At 50.2% G+C, this 23,030-nt stretch overlaps 1 protein-coding gene across 1 annotated transcript in view; it reads right to left on the bottom strand.

Moving 5' to 3' along the window:
- Positions 1–17,507: 17,507 nt before the first annotated feature.
- The window catches only part of CRHR1 (corticotropin releasing hormone receptor 1), a 31,021-nt gene continuing 25,498 nt past the window's right edge, over positions 17,508–23,030 (bottom strand). The window contains exons 11-13 of the mRNA XM_054088704.1: positions 20,565–20,700; positions 20,324–20,365; positions 17,508–19,960 (exon numbers count right to left, since the gene is read on the bottom strand). Of these exons, the coding sequence (XP_053944679.1) occupies positions 19,820–19,960; positions 20,324–20,365; positions 20,565–20,700 (319 nt within the window). The 3' untranslated portion in view covers positions 17,508–19,819. The remainder of the gene's footprint in view (positions 19,961–20,323; positions 20,366–20,564; positions 20,701–23,030) is intronic.

Genomic DNA, 23,030 nt, shown 5'->3' with positions numbered 1-23,030 from the left:
CACCCGGTGGCTTTACAGGACCGCAGGGACAAAACCTCACTCTCTCTCTCTCTCTTTCTCTCTTTCTCTCTCTTTCTCTCTAAAGGTGAGAGAGAAAGAGTTTTAACGAGGAAATGGCACTGAACTGTTGTTAGTGAACAACCTCCAGACTTTATAACCAAGGCAGGTAAATAAAACACAGCCTTATGCCATAAAGAAGGCAGTCACCATCAATTGTGTGCTGTAAACGGCTCTGGATCCACGGGAGTGTGTTTACACCATTACTGCTTGATGGAGAGCAAAGATTTTGCAACGACAAGATTTGGGTGAACCTTTGCAGCTTTTTCTCTTACTAATCAGAAGGAAAATGCTCATTTTTGAATAGAATCCCAGCAACAGGACTGCGGCTGAGCTGGAGTGGGGTCAGTTCAGGGCTCTGAGTGCCAGTTTTGCTGGGGAGCAGCCTGATGGAGGGATCTAGAATGGCTTCCCACCAACTAATGCTCTTATTTTGAATCCCTGCTAATCCATTTGGTTGACTGGGGTGTTGTCACCAGTGCACGCTCCTGCGAAGACCTCTCCACCGGGTCCTGATCCTGCTGTTCCTCTGCAGCTGTACACGGGAGCAGGCAGAGAGCAGAAAGCACACAGACATGCAGTGATGCAAAGCGCTTGCAGAGCTGGAAGGAGAAGCTGTGGTATGAAACTAATGTGCAAAAAGCCCAAGAGAGCATGGAGGGTATGCATGGCTGGAGATCAATAGGGCCAGAGCAAAGGAGGCTGGAGAGAGAATTGTCCAAACTACCCAAATACAGGGTAGTTTGGTTGACCTGCTGTTTTTTTTGCCCCGTTTTCCAGTGTCACCCTGAGGTGGCTCCTGAGGTCACCTGTGCGGAGTGGTGCTGTAGAGCTTGTGGATGAGAACAGTGCTACCAGGCTTTCCTTATTCAGAACCTGCTCAAAGATTGAGGATTAGATAAGGCGGATTTGCTCACTTCATCCACAGCATCTGCTTATTTCCTTGGGGTGCCCGAGGTGGATCCCTCTTAGATCAGGCTCAACCTGTTAGGCAGTCAGGAGGAGGTGCTCATTACTGCCCATTAGCATGCTGTCCACCTCCAGGCAGATCACCCTGCATGGGTAGTTCTTAAGTTTAGGCTGACACAACAATGCTGGGCAAGATGCATGGACCCTGTGGGTAACAGCCCAGCCCCATGCACAGCTCCAGCTTCAAGTGGGGAACGGTTTCAGGCTGCTGTTTTCAGCCACACAGCCCACAGCTCACCTCTTGCGCCTGGCTGGTGATCCATGAGCACCTCCCTACTCTCCTCCTCCCTGCTGCTTTGTTACCACTGCCACTGTGTGTATTTGATTGATGTCCAAAGCAGGCTCGGGTTCTTTCTGTTCCTGCTCCTAACCATTTCCAGCAAGAGAAGAAAGATTGATCCTGTCTGTCTGAGTTATTATCCTGATGCCTGAAGACCTATTAACACTGGGAGGAGGTTGATGCTGTCACCTGCGTGTCTCTACGCAGCCATCAGAGATGCTCCTCCAGCAAACACAGGCTATGGTGACTCTTGCAGCCACACGGGCAGCTCCAGCTCAGCTTTGGGATTGAGCCCATGGCTGAGATGTCAACTCAGGTCTCCACCTTGCAGTTGTGCTCCTGCCCAGTGTAAGAGCAGTCTGATGGGTTGCAGTAGAAGACCTTCTTACCAGGTAGTACATGGACAGTGCCCAAAAGCAAGTGGTAAGGAAAGAGCACTGGAAGTACTCAAAGGTGTGTTCCTAGCCTGCAGCTGTTTGTGGCTTAGGGAATTTGGGAGACAGAGGTGATTTCCCTGTGTAATAACTCTCCAAATTTCCCTTCCACATGGTTTCCTGGTCCCTTCGTACTCCTGCAAACGTAGCCAAATCTCCTTGCCATGAGCTTTTGGGGGCATCAGGTACGTTCTTGACCTCCCAAACACTGCACAATCAGTCACACCGCTACTATTAGATAAGACTGGGCTTAAACTTGCTGCGAGCCTTGGCTTTGGCCCCAATGGTACTGGTGTTGCTGTTTGGGAAAACTCCAGTTTTCCATTGGAGGCAACGAGACAAACCTCGGTCCCTCCTGGCCGCTCTCTGCTCTCCTGCCTTGGCAGCAGCTGAACAGGATTTGTTTGCTAAAGCAGTCAGCAGTGGGTTCCTATCACTTAGCCTATAAGGCAATAAAACCAAGTAGGAGCTGTGCTCGGCAGGGATTTAGCCAAGATTAACTGTGTTAACAAAACACTTAATTCAGACCCACAGCAAAATCGCTCTGGCTGTCATTACCAGGAGGCAGCCAGCATGGAGCGGGAGCACCGTCTGAGCCTGACTCTGGTTTTTGGACCTGGTTGGCGGTTTTAGAGAGGCTTTTGGGCACAGACAGCTCTCATTTCAATGCTGCTTCCCACTGCCAATGCTGTTTGTGTAAAGGAGAGTTGAGATTAGGATGAAGCAGTGGACTAACTGCTCCCCAGGCAGAGGAACAGGGGACTGGAAAGCCCCAGAGGGACAGGTAAGAAGGTGACAATCAGGGTTGACAGGTGATCCAACCTCCAAACAGCAAATCCTTCCTGAACAGGAAAAGGCAGGAGGTTTTCAGAAACATCCGGTTGATTTTGGAGCTGAGTGCCAGGAGCTGAAACCCTTCTCAGAGACAAATCCTGCAGCTTTGAAATCAGTTCCTGCTGAAAATCCCAGAACATCGGGAAATAAGCCAAGGCAGCAGTTTGGAGTCAAACACCTGCACATGCGACTCCTTCAACGTAGCTCATCCGTAGGAAGGTATTTTGGAAGAATCGTTTGAAAACAGCTCCACAGTCTCAAACAGCATCTGGTCGGGTACTGGGCTCTGACACCTCATCCTATGGACCAGAGGATGGCTCTGGACCATCACACAAGCGTTTAGCACCCAAGGCGCCAAAGGCATCACTCTGTCTTTCCCAGCACAGATATCGTATGGATTTTAAACGTTTTTTTCCCCCTGATTATCCCAAGTATGGGCACAGAAGAACAGCAATCCCATTTGAAAGCAAGACTAGAGCATTGTCTTCAAGGAGCAGCTTCCTTTAGCCATGGAAAAGTGATGATTAAAGTGAGAGAGCACGGGACAACTTAACCTGAGAAGCATCACAGCTCTTACGGAGCATCAGAATGAATATGTACCCACACACTCCATACTATTTGGTATTTGCTGCAGTGGGATCCCTTGATAGACTTGATAGTCTTGATAGGTCTTGATAGATAGTCTTGATAATCTTGATAGATAGTCTTGATAGATAGATCTTGATAGTCTTGATAGATCAAGATTCCTTGATTCCTTGATAGGAATTCCTTGATTCCTTGGGAGTTTCTTGTACCTCTGATTATACTTGTGGAATCAATTCCAGTTTAATCCAATTTATCAGCAGCTCATGGGCTCTTCATAGCCCTACGGAAAAACAGATCATACGGCAAAAATTAGGTAGGAGCGGTTATTGATAAAGACATAAAGTACATCCAGTGAAGGACAGCGATAACAGAGTGGCAGATAAAGATAAATGATATCTCTGCACCCCTGCTGCTGCTGATCACCTGCTGAAAAAGGCATATTTTTGGGAATTGCAGCAGGTGAAGGTTTTTTTCCTGCGTTTATAACTGTGAACAAAGAACCAAAGCAAGAAAAAAAATCCCATAAAAAAAGTGAGCGTCAGAAAAAAGTTCATTCTTAGGTCTAAATCATTTGTATCCCAGGGAAGATCTCAGCCTGAGGAAGAGCATTCCTCTGGCCACACTGGGGTGGCTGATGTTGCTACTGCTTTTCCTTTAACATCTGCCTGAATGGTCCTACTTAGGATGCTTTAAGGATAAAATTTGCCTGCAAGAAATAGGGAATGGGGAATTGAAAATGAGTAGGGGTCGTTATGTTAATAAATACAGTAATTATTAGAGGAAGATAAAGGTAGCAGTAAAATGTCCTTAGGATCACGCTATGTGTGCTGAGTCTGGTTTTCCGCTCCATCTCCTATCTATTACCCATCTAAGAGGTGTTTTAATGCTCTGTCACACTCGCCCATTTCTCTGTGCAGGCCAAGAAATCCTCCCCCCTGCACATATAAATTCACAAATGGATTTTCACAGGTTTTGGGTTCGAGTGGCGGCGTGGCTTGATTTGAAAATCCTTGAGTTTGGTTCTATTTAATCTGCTACTAAAGACCTCACTGGCGTTGCCCTGCCTGAAGGGAAGGGAGATGCCAAGAAAACCCTGCCCGACAATAAACACAGCGTTGTCTGCATGGAAATAACAGGACGACTGATTGCAGCGGTGGTTTTTCTCAGCTGTCAGCAAAGTTGTCACGGATTCCCTTGCTGAACCCTTCACCAGCACAGCAATGAGGTAATTTCTCATTGCTCACAGCCCTACATCCCAGAGCATCCTCGGCATCCTGGGAATGCAGAGGGTGTAAGGATGGCTCTCCACGTGCCTGCGTGTTTGACACAGCAGGTTTGGCAGAGAGGTGTAAGCTCACGCTCGGGTGTTTGAACACAACATCCCACAGCTGGTCCGAGCTGGGAGGAATCGTTTGCAGAGCTCTGGAGATTTGTTGTGGCAGCTTCACCCTGAGAGCACCAAGAAACCCACCGGCCACAGCCCTGCTTTTCTTGTGAGCAGAGATGCTCTGAAATAACCTTGCCACCTTTGCTGGGGAGTATCGTGCCTTGTGGCTGAGGTGGCAAAGGTCAGCACCCCAGTTCACCCCACTTGGGACCACGCTGGGCTTTTTTGGAGGCTTCATCCTAAGAGGATCGCCAGTAAAAGCAAACCGAGTTGCCTGAAGTGATGCTGCTCTGCGTTTGGAGGCTCTTGCGCTGTGTCAGGCTGGATGTGGGTGCAAGCATCCGCGTTCAGCACTCAGGATGCTGAATTAATGCCATGCTTTTAATTTCGCAGGTGTGCAAGCACAGCTCCCCCAGGAGCTTGCGGCAAAGCAGGAGAGAATTCATGAAGATCATCTTTGCATGCTAATGAAACTAGAAAACTTGATTATTCCACACAGAGTTAATGGGTTACCCGGGGAGGCAGCAGGAGCTGGATAAAATCACGGCTGGTTGCAATCCTAGGGGGAATTTCCATCTGATGCCACCTCCAGCTTTCCACAAGGCTCCTTTAGCTACGCAGCTCCTGTCCTCCGCAACCGCCTCGCGCCTTTGCTGCTGCCCTTTCTAAGTTTAGATCCCAGCTCCAGGCTTCCCTCTCCTCGCTTGGCTGTTTGTTAATCAGCCAGGCGTTTCAGATCCTCACACTGGGAGGGAAGATGCTCTGCACAGAGTGCATCTGCCTTAAACGGCAAGAAATGTGCTGGTCCTTCACCTCCAACGGATTAATGCTCATCCTGTCTGCGTGGTGAAATTGCAGCCTGGGGAAAGCTTCCAGGTCCAGAAGTCCACTTTACCTCTGCTTTTGTCTCCCCAAAACACAGAGAGAGGAGCTGCCTAAGCTCTCCAAGATGATTTGATCTATTCAGTGCTTTGAAAAGCAAGCAGGTCTCTGTGTCCTTAGGCAGGAGCTCAGCTGCTTGTGTTTAGCTTGTGTTCACCTTTCCAGCCAGCCCCCAGTTCCATGGCTCTCAGAGGCAACTGGTCCCCAGGCATGGTGTGTATGAGAAAGCTGGGGAGGGACTTTTTATAAGGGCCTGGAGAGATAGGACGAGGGGGAATGGCTTTAAATTGGAAGGGGGAAGATTTAGATTAGGCATTAGGAAGAAATTCTTCACAATGAAGGTGGGGAGACCCTGGAACAGGTTACCCAGAGCAGTGGTGGCTGCCCCATCCCTGGAGGGGTTCAAGGCCAGGTTGGATGGGGCTTGGAGCAACCGGATCCAGTGGGAGGTGTCCCTGCCCACGGCAGGGGGTGGAACTGGATGGGCTTTGAGGTCCCTTCCAACCTAAACCATTCTATGATTAGGCCCCTCACCACAAGAAGGATGTTGAGGCTCTGGAGTGTGTCCAGAGAAGAGCAACGAAGCTGGTGAGGGGCTGGAGAACAAGGGTTACGAGGAGCAGCTGAGGGTTGTTTAGCCTGGAGAAGAGGAGGCTGAGGGGAGACCTTATTACTCTCTAAAACTGCCTGAAAGAAGGTTGTGGAGAGGAGGGAGCTGGGCTCTTCTCCCAAGTGTCAGAGGACAGGACAAGAGGGAATGGCCTGAAGGTCCACCAGGGGAGGGTCAGGTTGGATATCAGAAAAAAATTCTTCACAGAAAGAGTCACGGGGCACTGGAACAGCTGCCCAGGGAGGGGGTCGAGTCACCTTCCCTGGAGGTGTTTAAGGAACGGGTGGATGAAGTGCTGAGGGACATGGTTTAGGGAGTGTTAGGAATGGTTGGACTCGATGATCCAGTGGGTCCTTTCCAACCTGGTGATTCTGTGATTCTAAGACTGTGTGTGGGTCCCAGCAGGTTTTGGAAGCTCTGCCCTGGGGATAAAAGGGTGAGGCTGTTGTTTCTCTGTGTATCCGCCTCCCTGGAGCTGTTCAGACCAGGAGAGCCTGGCAGCATGGGCACTTCGACCTCAGTTGCGCAGCTTGGATCAGGAAGAACACCAGGAAGGTGTTTTCTCCTATTTAATTCCTGTCCATGATCCTCAAGCAGTTGCTTGTGCCGGCACACATCACCCGTGTGTTTACCTGCCTGCTGCTGTTTCAGTGGGAGCTTTGACTTCAGTTAACACACAGAGATTAACCAGGGGCTCCAGGACCCTTTCCATCCCACACCAGGAGCTGCTGCAGAACAGCGCCGGTCCCAGTGGAAGAAAGCTGCTCCACCACCTTGGGAAACCCTCTTCATTGGAAGACATGCAGATATGTGGCATGCAACCACCCCAGAGGAGCCCGTGGATGCCTGGGGTCTGCCTCCAGTCTTTGCTCCATGGATATGAGGCTTTTCCAGCATTTTTCCTTCTGGTGAAGGGAGCAGAAAGGAATTATCCAAGTGAATTAAAAAGAACTGATTTCGTAAGAATTGCATTGGGAGATGAAAGCAATTCAATAGGGAAAAAAAAAGGGAATGGGCTCACATTCACATCACCTTTCAAGCATTCAATATTTACTGGAGAAACCCCTTTAATGGAAAGCAACAATCCCTTGAACTCTGGTTTCATTAAGGACCATGAGAGCGGAGCTCACCTTGCCTCTCCTTTTTTATTCATGCATAAATGAGGAGAAAACCTCTGCAGCACTGAGAACTGAAGTTTAATCATCAGTTTTCAATGTGAAGGCAATCAAGCTTCCTAGAGCAGCCGTGACCCATAGCTCCATGGTGTGCCAAGGCTGGTGCCAGCAGTGCCACACGTGTGATTTCCAGCTATCGCTTTCTTTTTACAGAAGGAGGATTGCAGGGATGGGGAGGATATGGGATTGACGTTGCTTAAATCAAATAATTCTTCAAAGGGAAACCAGCAGCTCCAGAGTTTAAATCCCCTCTTGAGCAGTGAATGAGGTGAAGAAAGAGAGAAAGGATCCAGATGTGGCAGGGAGGGTGTAGGACTTCAAAGCATCCTCAGGAGCCGTGGGAGAAAGGCACATCCAGCTCAGCCACGGGCAGAATGCACTGAAGTCTCTGGATTTCTTTCTTCCCATTTTGTTTCCTTGGATTACGTTTTGCTGCTGCTGTGGAGAAATGCCGGGTTAGAAAGCTGCCTCTGCTACCCAAAACGGATGCCTCGCCAAAATGTCCCGTTTAGGGATCTCTGCTTGGGTTTAGAGGTGATGAATTCAGCTCAGAGCTCCAAATTAACCCATGGATGCGGTGAAAAGGGATGCGCCAGGACATCCTGAGCTCTTGTCCTGACCACAGTGGAATACACAACCTGTAGACAGAGATGATGAAAGCCCCTTCTGAGATTACATCTGTTCCAGGACTGGTTAAAAATAAATCTTTCCTGAAAACCTACAAAACTACGAAGAGTTTTGAGGTTTTAAAATGTTCCTTGGAAAGACACTCATGATTTTGGTTCCAGGCCAAAACATTTTAGGTTTGCAGCAACTGAAAGCTGAAAGCTTTGCCAATAAAATAATGCTGGGGGTTTCATCTTCCAGTGGGAAAGAAAAACAAGAAAGAAATAGATACTTTATTAAAGAAAAAAACCAGTAAGCCATTCCCAAATGCTTCTCGAGAAAAGAGAATATTTTTGACTGAGAGTATTTGATGAGCCCTGACTAATTTTTTCCTTTTACTGTAAGAAAGAGATGATAGAGAAAAGAGAGAAACACCATCAGCCTGGTCAGGGCATCACAGGATATTGTATTCATTTATATTGTGTTTGAATATTATTGAACTGCTGAAAAAAATCCCACTGCTTTGGGTGAAAGAAGTGGTAAAGAGGTTTTTTTAAAGTGCATCTCTTTGGAAACAGGAATGGCTTTTCACCGGAGCGAGGAAAGCACGTGGGGCGCTGGGTAATAGAGACAGATACAGCGAACATCAGCCAAAGTCCACATTAATAAAAGCTTATATATAAATACAAATGGCACATATTGATTTTTCTTTGCAAGCTGCATGCTTTCCCCTAGCTGAGGAGATGCAGCCCCTTCTTTAGAGAGCAGCCGGCAGTGTGATGGAGCCACAAAGGTTTAACCAGGTGGGAAAATGGATAACGTTCTTCTGAGTAGAAAACGCAGCGGGCTCGCCCAGGTCTGTACCCACTGGAAATTGTCTGTTTGAGGTTGGAAATAGGAATTCAGGAAAAAGTCTTTTGTGTTATGAGCAATGCTGGCACACACCGGGGGGTGTAAGGCTTCTGGTGGAATTTGTCAGACTCCCTGAAAACCCACAATAACTTTCCTTCTCCTTCAAGCTTGAAATATTTCACTGTGATATTTCAAAAATTACACGATGTGGATCCGTCTCAGGGAACTGATTTGGTGGAAATTTCCTTGTGAAGCCTTTTTTCTGGTTCAGTGTTGGGAAGTGGAGTGGAGCAATGCCTTACTTGAGCCTCCACCCCTCTTCTAAATCCTCACTATGTTCTACAGGTTGAGGGGAGATTTAGATTAGATATTGGGAAGAAACGATTTCTTGTGAGAGTTGGGAGGCCCTGGCCCAGGTTGCCCAGGGAAGCTGTGACTGCCCCATCCCTGGAGGGGTTCAAGGCCAGGTTGGATGGGGCTTGGAGCAACCGGATCCAGTGGGAGGTGTCCCTGCCCATGACAGGGGGTGAGACTGGATGGGCTTTAAGGTCCCTTCCAACCCAAACCATTCCATGATTCTGTGATTCTGTGAAACAGGAGCTGGGGAAGGTGCTGACATTGCTCAGTGGTTGCTTGGGTGCTTCTATGCTTCTATGATTCTTGACTTGTGCATCTGCAGAGTGTGGCTTGAGTGACCAAACGCATCAGACCAAAACAGGGCAGAACTGGACAACCCTCATGCAGCAACAACCGGGAACCCAGCGTCTTCCCTGCTCGTTTTAAGGAGACCACGACACTGTTTGTGCACAGAGCAGCGTAGTGATAAAAATATACTCTGCCCCATTCGTGCCCCGAGAACGCATCTGTACCCCTTCCTGCAGTGATCCGGATGCCTTCGGTGCCAGCACAGCCCTGTGCTGCCTGGGAGAGACTGCTGAGATGACAAACGCTGCCGCAGCCTCCTGCCATCCCATTAGAATTCCACTCACACCATGCAGCCGCGCTCTCTGAATGCAGGAAGAGCGCAGCCGGGGTTTTCTCTGCAATTGCTTTACAGCACGGCAGTCAGTGACACGGGCTCGCTCTGCCTGCAGTGGTGCAGAGCTGCTTGCTCGGGCTTGGCTCTGGGAAGATTGCAAGGAGCAAAGTATATTTGATGGAGAAACCGCCTCTCCTGTTTGTAACCGTGTGGATGATTATGCTCCTCCTGCTCATGGCTTGCAAAGGCACATCCCAACTTTAATTACGCTGCATTCCCTGGAAGAGCCTTGCTCAGGCTCTTCCTCAAAGCATCTTTGCCTTGGCCCAGACGTTCCAGTGGATTTTAGCCCAGGCTCTCAAGTTACTGGAAAATGTTACTTCTAAATCCAGTTTTTCCCTCCCTCCAAAACACATTTTACTTTATTGCTTTATTTTTTTTTTTTTAACTTTATTAAATACTTTGGCTCCTGAAAAGCATCACAGGGGCAGAGTTGAGGGTATTTGGAGGACCACACTGCTTTGGTGGGCTGGAAATAGTGTCTAAACATGCGACACTTCTCCTGAGTGACCTGCCCTTCGTTAGCGTTGTGCTATAGGTGGCTAAACATGCTCAAATTCATCCAAAACGCTAATAGCGTGACTCAGTTGCTCAAGGCTGGATTTCCAAGCACCGGCTGCTTCCCACACCCCCTCCACTGTGCAAAGTGCCACTACTGCTGCTGGTTTATCACATCATCAAGCTGAGAGGCACTAATTATGCTCCAGCAAGTGGGAAGAGGGCACAGAGCCTGCAGGGAAGGAAACTGCATGACCATCCTGCTTGGTGCCTGCTTAGCACCGGGCTGTGATGCTCCCCAGGAAAAGGAGCGGTGGCTGCGGGTGTGTGAAGTTTCTGGCTCAGTTTTCATGTGCCGGAGGCAGGGAGCTGGAGGAGCCTGCACGGTGGGTATTAGCGAGTGGCTGCGAAGGATGGGGAGCACAGAGCTGGCCATAAGTAATGGGAACGCAGCACAAAACCTGGCCTCGTGGCACCCAAGCAACCGCTGAGCAAGGTCAGCACCTTCCCCAGCTCCTGTTTCATAGAATCACAGAATCATGGAATGGTTTGGGTTGGAAGGGACCTCAAAGCCCATCCAGTTCCACCCCCTGCCACGGGCAGGGACACCTCCCACTGGATTCGGTTGCTCCAAGCCCCATCCAACCTGGCCTGGAACCTCTCCAGGGATGGGGCAGCCACCACTGCTCTGGGCAACCTGGGCCAGGGGCTCCCCATCCTCATTGGGAAGAATTTCTTCCCAATGTCCAATCTAAATCTTTCCCCTTCCAATTTAAAGCTGCTCCCTCTTGTCCTGTCTCTCCAGGCAAGGATATATTGTACAATATCTCTCCCCAGTTTTCCTGGAGCCCCATCAGTACTAGAAGGTTTCTCTAAGGTCTCTGCAGAGCCTTCTCTTCTCCAGGCTGAACAACCTCAACTCTCTCAGCCTGTCCTCATAGCAGAGGTGCTCCAGTCCTTGGATCATCATCCAGCAGGAATGGGTCCAGAGGACTGGGGGTTTTTTTGCCCTTTCCAAGCAGGAATAACCCATTTCCTATGCTCTTGCCAGGCATATCAGGTGTCTCCAGGATGCCTCTGGTCATGCCCAAGGCGCTGGTGGCCTGGGACAAAGACAAGACCGTGATGAACACTGGCAGCACCTTTCATCATGAGTAATCTGCATACATCGTCAGAAACCTCTGCCTACAGGTGCTCTCCACCTAAATACACCTCCTAGCCAGTGCAATGGGCTTCATTTGCCCTAGGAAGGATCAGATGGGGAATGAAGGAGCTATTCCTGCTGGGGTTTAGGAGCAGATGTGTCCCAAGAGCCACACGCTTGCTGGAGGTTGTATCTCAGGCACCCCAACAGCCTCGGTGCTGCTGGTGGGATGCTCGTGGCAGCGGCACGCTTCGATGAGATGGGCAGCTCTGCGCTAAGCACGGTGGTGCTGTCAGGTAATTAGTTCCCGTTTACATGCATTAGGTGTGCAATTAGTCTCCTATTAATGCAATTAGCACTGTGGCGTTAGCATAAGTATATAATTGGCACAGAAGGCAGCTGCAGCTCAGCTGCTGAGTGTCAAGAGGCGCCTGTTTTGGGGTTTATCTGAGCACGGTGGGAAGGGATGGTGGGTGGTCACTCTCCAAGCGCAGGACAGGCTGGTTTTTGTGTGAACCCCTGGTTGTGCACCCATGTGTGCTCCCTGCTTGCTCCAGCCACAGCGCAGAGCACTTTTCTATCCTCTGTCCTTGCTTCAAACCCCCAGAGCTGTTTATGAGAACTGATGAGAGGTGTTTGAGCTCCTTCCCAGAGCTGTGGGATTGCGAGGAGCTGGGGATTCATCCTTTTAGGAGATCAGAGGACCAGATCTGACCTTGGCTGGATGCTGATTCCCTCCCAAAGCCTTTTATTCCCTGGGACCATGTGGATGTCAGAGGTGATGGTCCATCTGGCTGCTGTGCTGGGATGTGAGGATGGGCAAGGGGAGGAATCCCATGTCTGCCCACCCCCAGCCATTCCCTAGTCCCCAGAGCATCTTGGCAGGTTATCAGCCCACGTCAAGGTTTGGCTTTCGGTGAGATAGTCTGACACAAACACCCTGTTTGTGCAATGCACCACAGCGCCAAAGGCAGATACCATTGACCTTGTGGGATGTCAGGGAAGGAGAAGGACTGTGCAGGATGGGGATGGTCTACAGAGGGTCGCCTTCCAGAGGAGTCACCTTCCTGACCACCAGTATGAAATCCTCAGCCTTTTTCTGAACAAACCGGCAAGCTGCCTGCCTTCTCGGGCCAGCAATTCTGTGATTAATAGCTGAGCAGATGAAGCTGAGGCAAAGCAAAGGTCCCCACTGAGCCCTCACTCCAACAAGGATGTTTGGCTTTGGGAAAGCTTCTGACAATCTTGATTAACAGCCTCTTCATCTGTTCACACCGATGATAAGCCATGGGAGCTCTGGGCCGTTTCAGCTCTATAATCAAGAGGGTTTGAAAGAAGCAATTTTCTCCTCTCGCAACCCAGTTAATTCTCTTTTAATTGCTACCAATTTTGCATAGGTTTTCCTCGATTGCCATGGCATTGGCTCCACACTTTCTCCTCTCCAGTGGTGCTTGACTCACATCTTGTTTTGCCAGGCTGGGATTTGCGATGCTTCAGGTTGTATTGGGGCTTTCAGTTCTCTCCGTGCAATTTAGGTGTAACTTGCCTGAGATGCAGCTTTTATAGGAGGAAATCTCTGGGGACTGCGCCAGACTTTGTTCCTCGCTATCACCCTGTGTATTGGGGCACTGCTTAGCTAAAAAGAAAGAAAAACTTGGGCATTACAGACAGATGGGAACTTTTAGGGGCAAAACCCACATCTTTAAATCAAATAAATGAACTAGAATTTAGCATTTAAGCAGAAAAACCTTTCTCTCTGTGGTCAGAAGAGATAGTTGAAGCATTTGTAGGCTGATCTGAATTTAACCGTGTAAGTCTGGCCCATCTTCAGGGTGGCTTTGTGTGCAAGGGTAACACCAAGTAGGGAAGAGGTTAAATGCATCTCTGCCACTGAAACGCAGCAGCCAATGAGGGTTTCCATTGGAACTGGGGACAAGCACCCAGGTGGGCTCAATAATTGCATTGGAAGCACCTGATGTTGCCTGGAAGCTGTGGGGCTGCTTCAAGAGGTGCTGAGATGATCTTAGATCCAGTTTGTCCAGTTGTGGCTGCCCCATCCCTGGAGGTGTTCAAGGTGAGGCTGAATGGGGCTTTGAGCAACCGGATCCAGTAGGAGGTGTTCCTGCCCATGGCAGGGGGGGTGGAATTAGATGATCTCTAAGGTCCCCTCACACCCAACCCATTGTTTGATTCTGTTTGAATGTGTTTGGTCTCAGGTAACCTGGAGAGATGGACCAGAAACACAGAAATGCTGGAATCTGCCCAGTGATCCCAGCCATCCCTGATGATGCTGAAGGTGAGTGGGGAAAAAGCACATGGTGGCATCTCCCTGCTGTAGCAGCGAGGGACCAGCGGTCCCGGTAGAACCCACACAACAGGGAGAGGACGTAGCAGCTAATTCAAAGCTGTACCTGCACAGAGTATATCAACACCGGTTGGAAGCTGCTCTGAAAGTTGTGGTCCAGGCTTCTCTCGACCAGGCTGGACCCTCTCGAAGGCATCAAGGTGGCAATCGCTCGTGGTCAGATGGGTTTCCCTAGTGTTGCCTGGCACAAAGGCAGCGGTTGGAAAGATCCCTGCATGGAAAGCTCTGTAGAATGAGTTGTTCCCCATTGTGCGAAAAAAAAAAGGGCTGTTTTATCTGCTTAGTGGATCCGCAGTCTCTAAGCACTCCTTAACTGTATTAATGTATTAAAATATAACTCCCATTAGCCACTCAAATCATTTCAATCAGAGTAATTTCTATTACCATGGCTTTGGGTTAGAGATGCGGCACTGGTCAAACTCCAATAAGGATGTAATCATTCTAGCTTAAAATCCAGTTCTTTTCCTGAATATCTTATCTTTGTGTCCTTTCTCACGGACAGGCACAGTCCCACTGCTTTTTCCTGGCTCGTACTGAGATGCTACTGCTGTGTTTGCAGGGTATTTCATTTACTAATGCCTCTTGGGCTACAGCTTTCCTTGCGTGTGTTCTTCCAGGTCTCTGACTCCTTCTGCAATCAGGAACGCTGCAAGCCCTTAACCCAGGGATCCCCTTTTTGTCCCGTATTTCACACACCCATAGGATCCTCCAAAGCCACCAGCTCGGTGGGACTCTCCATCCCCACTGCTGAAGTCATTATCCCACAAGAAGGACCTCATGCAACCTCCAAGACCTCACCTCGCACCCTTCCAGCTGCAAACACAGGACAGGAGACCCTCTTAGATGCAGCACAGCTGGATCATCTGCTCTCCCAAAGGCAGGTTTCATCCCAGGCAAAGCTGAAGCCCTTCTGGAAGCAAAGAGACGCTAATAGTCTTTGGCAGCTGGAGACAATCCTTTGGGACCGAGCCACAAGCCCTGACACCTTGTGATCAGAGCTCAGCCACACTCAGCAGACAACCCCCAAAGACTTCGTGCCAGCTGAGCGGGGACAGCTGTGTCACCGACACCACGTGCCGGGAAGCGCTGCTGAGGACCGGTCCTTTATGCTTTGCCTCAACACAAAAATGTGGAGGCAGCAAACAAAGCAGCCAAAAGGCCACGAGAGGGGATAGACCTCTGCATCTCCCCCTTCCTGGAAGCGTTCAAGGCCAGATTGGATGGGATCCGGTGGAGGTGTCCCTGCCCATGGCAGGGGGTTGGAACTGGATGGACCTCAATGTCCCTTCCAACCCAAACCATTCCACAATCCTATGGTCCCTTACCACCAGCACTGCCGGAGGACCCTACTTTGGTTCCTGTGGGCGCTGAGCAAGGGAAGCTGTGACCCTTCCCCTGCTGCACGCAAAATTAGAGTCTTCTGCTGTGAGAGCAGGGAAGGGCATCTCAGTATTTCAACAGACTTATGGTGATGGATGCTGCTGTCAGAGAAGAAAGCAATTAGGTTTGAGGGATTGCTCGTCGGGTCAGGATGGGGTACATCATCCTGTGGCTGTTTTCTCAAGGGAAGAAGGAGGTTGTGGGGTCCTGAGCCCCTCATCACACTGATGTCTCCTGAAACAGGTTTCAGACCTGGATGACTGGGGCTGGAGGATGCTCAGCAGCAGAGGGGGCTGGAAGGATGATGCTCAGCAGGTAGAGCCCAGCATCTCTCTATGCAGAATGGTGCAAATCTCTGCCTCAGTTTCCCCTACTAGCAGGAGGCTCAGCAGCAGATTAGAGCAGCCCAAACCCAATAGTTTCTCATGGAAACTTTTTCCTGATGGGAAGCAAGGCAGGGGAGCCAGGCCACGGTGCTTGCAGAAGGTCTGCTGGTGCTGTGATGGGAACAAGCTATTGGGGGCTGCAAGGGACCAAACTATTTTCAAGCAAACCTGGACAACTCTTGGCACACAACCCCATGGGAGCATCCCTGAGAGCTCCAGCCGGGAGGATGGACCTGGGTGTGGGTGATTTCTGCAGGTCAATCCAGAGCCACAAGCATGAGTGACTCTTGGTTATGGGATCAACCAAACACTGCTCCTTGCAGACGCTCATCTCTGGTGCATTATACACATCACTGCTGCCCTCGGCACAGCCCTAAGGCTCCACGAGGAGCGACCAGAAAAGCCTTTTCTCCAGGGCTGAACAGACAAGTCTCTCCGATGGGATCAGAGCGAGCAAAGCTCCCATCTTTAGATTTCCTCCAAACGGGAAAAACACAGCCTTTTGAAAATTTCATGAGGGTGGCAGGGCGCTGCCTGTCTTTCACCACCACGCGCTTTTGAAAGCCGTTTGACCGTGACTGCAGTGACAAATGTCAGCGGGAGGCTCGCGCGGGGGGGAGGGCAGCGAACGAGAGGGCACTGGAATTAAAGGATGAAATATTTATTTGGGGGGTTGGCAGCGCTGGAAGAACGACACATCACAGGCGAGAGGCACCTCGGGGCAGACGGTGCCGAAAGCCACAAACGAGCTCATCGGGCTATAAAAAGCCTCGAAATGCACTGTCCTTCCCCACCTCGCACCCCTTCCAGGATCATTGCCAACCCATGAAGGTACAGAGGGGGTTAAATGTCCCAAAGCTGTGGATAACCAGATAGAAATATGGTGTCTGAGCCAGGGTGGAGGAAGGGGAAGGATTGTCCATCTTGGCTTTAAATACAAGCTCTAAACCTTCTGAGTGACAGACAGTGCGTTGTGCCCACAGTGATGGAGCAGGAACCGGAGATCCCGGCTCGGGCAGTGAGGTTGTTTGCCCAGGGCAGCCCTGCTGGAAGGTGGGATGAAAGCTCAGGCTCTCCATGGAGGGTCAGGACCATGAGTTTCCTCTCTCTCCTTTTGTTCAGGCTCTGGGCAGCAGGTTTTCTCCTTTGCCAGCTCTCAGTGTGCCAGTGAGGTAGTGCAGGGCAGTCAGGACCCCCGAGCTTTGGTCCTGGGTTTGTCTCCAGGACTGGAGATAACCTCCGTAGTGGGTTTCATGTGTTAATCAAATAAAGAAGCTAAATTAAATTCCATCCCTTTGTGCTGGAGCGGCTCCTCTGAGCCTGGGATGTCCCATAGCACCACAAGATCCCATCCTCAGAGTCCCACTTTGCCTCCGCCAGCCCCGAGAGTCACCAGGATAGCATCAAGGGTTAATGCAGGTTTATCTCAAGAGATTAGAACCTCGTCAAGAGCACAGGATTGGCAGGTCATTAATCTTGGAATTACTTGATAGCTTTAAATACAATCATGTAATCAGCAGGAACCTGCAATTATTATTTATGTGCGTAGCGCTTACCAAATTACAGCGCTCTCCAAGGCTCTGTGTGACGAGCAAATTAATTCTGCAACGGAAGAGCTTGACCAGAAAGAGATGTTTGTGCCTGAATTTCACTCATAAACATTGATATATGAAATGAAATTCGAGTTTAATTGGCCCTCCTTCCTACTGCAAAGCACATTACGCCTTCATTCCCTCTTGGCTCAGGTGGCATCAAGGAAAACTTGGAGGTGTTTAGCTCTGATGGTACTCCCGTGGGAGACACACATGGGGTGCTCCTCACCGCTTCTTAGATGAGATGGTGGTGACACCTTCACAAATCCCACCTCCGTGCTGTGGGCAAATGGACTTGGAGCAGAGAGGAGGCAAAAAGCAACCAGCTGCCCCAGGTGCCTCGAGGATGCTAAGCCCGAGGGAAAGTGTAGAGATCACTCTAGGGTTGTCTTCCAAAAGATAAACATAGCCTCAAAGTCCTTCCGAGAGGAATCAAAGTACTTTTAATCAAACAAGGCTGAGAATACACAGACCGCTCCAGCAAAGTCACGTCAGTTGGAGGAGACCACTGAGAGGAGAAAGAAAAAATGGTGATATCAACACAGATACTTCTGTTTGCGTTTCTTTCTTTGGTTTTTTTTTTTTGCCAATTTTCCACCTTCTTTCCTACCAAAAAATTTTATCAAAATCCAAATTAGACATGCAACGCATCGCGTTTTGGCAGCATCACTTGTATGTACAATGAAAAAAAGCTCTCTGGGCATTACCCCTTCTCCGTAGCCAGATCGTTATTAGCTCTGTCAAAGCTTCCTGCAGAGAAACCAGACTGACCCATGGTGGGGACACGCAGGTCTACACATTGCAGGGAGAGCATCAACCCCTTCTGAAAGCATCTGTATAACCGGGAGCTGCCAGTTTTCCCATTGCATAACTCTGGGGGGGCCTTTTTCTCACATATTGAGGGTTGGAACTAGATTAAAGTCCCTTCCAAACCAAACCATTCTATGGTTCTATGATAAGGGGCAAATTCTGGTACTGTTGGTGATGGACAAACTTATACAAGGACCAAAACCAGCCCTATGTGCAAGATGTGGTCCTCGTTGTGGTTATTCCATCGTACTGGGAGCTGTTGCTGCTTCCAGGATCTTACTGGAGGCATTGGGGTGTTTCTGGGTTTGGCTGCACAGCAGACATGCAGGTAGGAAAACTTGATGGGAGGAAAATGGGGGGTAATTTGCTTCAAGCTACTGAATTTCTCAAATGCTTAAAGAAGGTTTTAGCCTATGCCTCACTTAAAAGAAAGCTTTTACTCCTTTCTAGTGGTGTATCCTGAAGAAATAATTCAGATGCTTCAGCCTACTCAGAGAAGGGAATACTTAAGCTTGTTCCTCATAGTGGGGAAACTGAGGCACAGAAGTGTGAAGGGACTCATATCAGACCCTGCAGGGCCCCGGTGACAAAATCACTGGGATGTAGAGAGCAAACTTAGCTTGTAACCCCTCCAGCACCCCTACCCCCTCCCTTCAAGCATCCCCAGGCCTCATACAAGGTGGGAAAAGTGTGGCTCTGAGGAGATGAGGGCGAAACTCTTCACCTTGCACTGTCTTCTCTGCGAAGCTGCTTTCGGTGACCCCAGGAATCTGGGCAGCAGGGTGGATCAGGGACATTTTGGGACCGGGGAGCCTGTGTTCGGGAGCTGCACGGGAGGCAGACCGTGGTCCCCAGCATCGGAGGGGAGGCTGCCGCTCCTCCAAGGCACTTTAACCCAGCATGGGAATGATTTGGCCCCATCCCCAGCATAAGAGCAAGGAGCAGCTTTGGCACTGAGTCTGCCTGCATAGGTAAAAGCAGGGCAGGGAGGAGGGGAGCAAAGCCCCAGCGTGTCCCCCACGTAGCCTTTCTGAGCCACCGCTTTGCTGCAGCTCTCCCTCGTCTTTCCACCCCTAAGCAGGGGCAACGCAGCCAATCGGGGGCTTTGCAAAGACCTATGGGCTCATCTAAGCTGGGGTGGACCACAGGATCGACTCAACTTCATGCCTCCCTTCAGACCGAGCCCTCTCTGTGGCTGTTCAGAGCCCCTGGGATCCATCCCCATCCCCTGCATGGTTTACTCCCTTCTCCCACCCCATTGCTCTGCCCTACATCCTCAGTGTTGAGATGAGAAATGACCAGGTTGGACCAAGCAGAAGTTACAGGACCTCCTGGGCACCTGGTGAGGAATAGGAGAAAGGCTCAAAAAACCCAGCGGTACAAAAAGAAAATCCATATAAAGCAATATCTGCAATCAGTCCGGGCTTTCTGTCCCTTCTTCATCAACCCAGAGGGCTTTGGACCCCCCTGAGCAGCATCCCAGCATGCGCTCACTGGAAGGCTGACCCAACTGCCCAAAGGATCAGCTCCGTAATCTGTCCCAACAACATCCTTGTGTCCTGTCACCTCAAAGCAGTGACAAACTCGAGAGAAGCAATGATGGGACGTGGGGCATTGTACCCAGGATGGAGGCAGGCAGGGAGGTTGCTGCAACCTCTCCAGGTTCCTCCAGCTCCTTCTGCCACCCCAGCAGGTCACGCTGCTGCCAAGGAGACAACAAAGTAGTGTCTCAGCTGTCCTATCCTACAGCTCTGCCTCAGCAAGCAGGACAGGATCTTCTGTGGGGTTTCCCATTGCTGCAGTGAGTTTGTGTGTCCTCTGCAGGACTGGTGGGTGCAGGCAGGACCTGGCTCCTGTGCTGTGCCAGCCACGTCAGGGATCCCACACAGCAGGAATGTCGGCTTCCCTATCCCATACGGCATCTCACTCCCACCTCAGAGGGCTGAGGACTGCTTGATGCTGTGGAAGCTGACACGGGTCGGAGAGGTGGGGATGGACATAGCCCGAGCCACTCGGGCACGGATGGAGTGCTTGTCCTGCCATCGGTGCCACCGTTTCCGTACAGCTGATCGGACCTGGGAGCGTGAGACAAAGGAGAAGACATTTAATCACCATGCAGCTGTCCCAAGATGTTCAGATGCACCAGCCATCCTCATCCTCTTTCCACCAAAAACACAACTGAAACCCTCCCAGCAGGCAGGGAGTGTCCCAAGAGGCCCTGTGACCTTCCAAGGCATCAAACCCTTATTTGATTCATCACCACTGAAATGCAGCCATTGCAGCTGTGAAGAGGGATGAACCCAACTAACGGCACCTCTGAACACAAATAGAAACTAGAGGGAGAAATAAATCCGATCAGGGGCTCGACAACAAAGCCGGAGTCTCACACGCTGCATCAGATGCTGCGAGGGGCTGGGAAAGGTGCAAGTGGTGCTCACCTCGCTGTTCAAGAAGCAGTAGAAGACAGAGACGAAGAAGCCCTGGAGGGAGACAAGCAGCAGAATCACTGTGGAGCTATGGCCAGCAGTCACCCCAAAGGGTGGGAGCTTTGGAGCAACCAAGGGATTTGAGGATCTCTGTTTTTGGGAGGGAGCAGGAGCAGGGTATCAACCACAGGATGGGGTCCTCTACATCCCTTGGTAGGGGTTGTGGAAAGGAAGAGAATGTAGAAGACCATACCTGGAAGGACTCCAGAAAGGAGTTGAAATAGATGAAGACGATCCTGGAGATCTCATCCTCCCCTGGGTTGACAAAGAACAGCATGTAGGTGATTCCCAGCAAGGGCAGCAGCACTAGTGTGGCCTTGACTGCTTTCCTGGGGAGAAAACATGGACCAAAGCTGCTGCAGTGCAGCCTTGGGCACAGGGACTCTCTGCAGCACCTGCACAGCGGGGACTCTGGAGAGCTGCACGGAGGAGAAGGACCTGGGGGTAATGGTTGACAGCGACTGACCATGAGCCAGCAGTGTGCCCAGGGGGCCAAGAAGGCCAACGGCATCTTGGCTTGGATCAGAAACGGTGTGACCAGCAGGGCCAGGGAGGGGATTCTCCCTCTGTACTCAGCACTGGTGAGACCGCACCTCGAGTACTGTGTTCAGTTCTGGGCCCCTCACCACAAGAAGGATGTTGAGGCTCTGGAGTGTGTCCAGAGAAGAGCAACGAAGCTGGTGAGGGGCTGGAGAACAAGGGTTACGAGGAGCGGCTGAGAGAGCTGGGGGTGTTCAGCCTGGAGAAGAGGAGGCTGAGGGGAGACCTTATTGCTCTCTACAACTGCCTGAAAGGAGGTTGTGGAGAGGAGGGAGCTGGGCTCTTCTCCCAAGTGACAGAGGGCAGGACAAGAGGGAATGGCCTCAAGCTGCGCCAGGGGAGGGTCAGGCTGGATATCAGGAAAAAATTTTTCACGGAAAGAGTCCTCGGGCACTGGAACAGCTGCCCAGGGAGGGGGTTGAGTCGCCTTCCCTGGAGGTGTTTAAGGAACAGGTGAATGAAGTGCTGAGGGACATGGTTTAAGGGAGTGTTAGGAATGGTTGGACTCGATGATCCAATGGGTCCTTTCCAACCTGGTGATTCTGTGATCCTATGACTGGTCTGGCTAGGTCTGGAAAACCAGTGCCCTGGGTTGGATGGAGCAGAGCTGAGCTGTTTCCCAATGCAATCCTTGGAGGACAGGGCTGGGTTGAGAACTGGGCACCTTCTGTGGTTTCTCCATCCAAAAAAGGGCAGTGGATAGTGGAAGCCTGACCTTGAGCCAGTGTGAAATGATTGCTTGGCTGATCTAGGGTTTGATTAAAAAGGAATTAAGGAGGATAAAATAATTCACGCCCTTCAACGCGGGTTTGTGAAAAACTTATCTCAGCTAATTAATTTGATATCTTTTTTTGATGAGATTACAGATGCGATTTGTGAAAAGTAATAGCGCTGATGCAACAGAATGTGGGAAGGATTGGGGCCTGGCGTCTCATTCATTTGGTTTAGGGGACAGGAACATTGCCAAGTCAGCAGTTTTTACTTAAAGATTCTGTTAATGCACAAATTCCAACAATAGCTGAACACAGGAAAAGTTGTCCCTGGCACGTCCGGACTGGGCAGGAATGAAGCTTGGGACCTGTGCTGCATCGTTGACCTGGAGGAGAGCCACAGCCACCGAAACAAACTGGCAGATGGCACAGAGGGGCTGGAAATAACTAAGGTAATGAATATCTTTAGGCTGACAAACCATTGAACAGCACATGCATGGGTGTAGCTTCCCCAGGGCAGAAGCCATGGGAACAGGGGAATCTATCAGCTTTTTATCAAAAGCCATTGGCAGAGGTGAGCAGGATCCCCCCCAGGGCAGTCCTTTGCTTGGTTTAAGAAGGACTGCACAGTTTATAGCCCACTAAACTCTTCAGGTTTTTCTGTCCCACAAAACGTTTCTGGGAAATGGAAACATTCTTCTGCCCAAAGGTAAATCAAAAGCCTGCCTGGCCAAAACCCGGAGAATGCTACAAATCCAAGAGTCTCCCCAAACTGCTGTCTGGAGCCAACCAGCCTATAACCTATAACCTTCATCTTTGCCTACACCAAGCTGAATTATTTATCGCAGCTCAATATTCTGTGATGATGGAAGCTGGCATTTCCCACAGCACGTGAATTTTTCTATCATCAACTGAAAAAGCCACTCTCCAACCCGCAGCTGCTTCACTTGACCCAGCACACAGTGAGATACCCTGACTCTTGCCCAGAAAATGATCCAGAGAGAAACACTGGCGAAACCAAGTTGTTTTCTACAGTTCCAGGTACTTTGCAGAGCTGCTCTGTCTATGCAACCTCCCAAGTGATCCCAAAGGTCTTTTCCAACCAAGCCATTCTATGATTTTATGATTCTAAGTTGTCTGTAAAATATATCACCCAGCAAGGAAGGGTTAAATCTTCCTGCTGCCTTCTCCTCGCTGCTCCGCTTTGGGAGGAAGCATTTGGGGGGTGGCATTGATTTGTTACTCCTTCCTCGCCCTTTGCTTTGCTGCCAAGCAGTGATTTAATTCTCACCTCCGTGCCAGGATTTGCAGCTCTGAGTCCAACGAGCTCATCAGGTCCCACCAGAAGAGGTTTTTGTAAAGAGACTTGACTCCCAACAGCTTTCTTCAAAGGCAGACCCAGCTGTCCA

Source organism: Cuculus canorus, chromosome 25, assembly GCF_017976375.1.
Source record: "Cuculus canorus isolate bCucCan1 chromosome 25, bCucCan1.pri, whole genome shotgun sequence".
Lineage (NCBI taxonomy): Eukaryota > Metazoa > Chordata > Aves > Cuculiformes > Cuculidae > Cuculus > Cuculus canorus.
The sequence above is the reverse complement of the archived record's forward strand: the minus strand, read 5'-3'. Positions and strand labels throughout refer to the sequence as shown.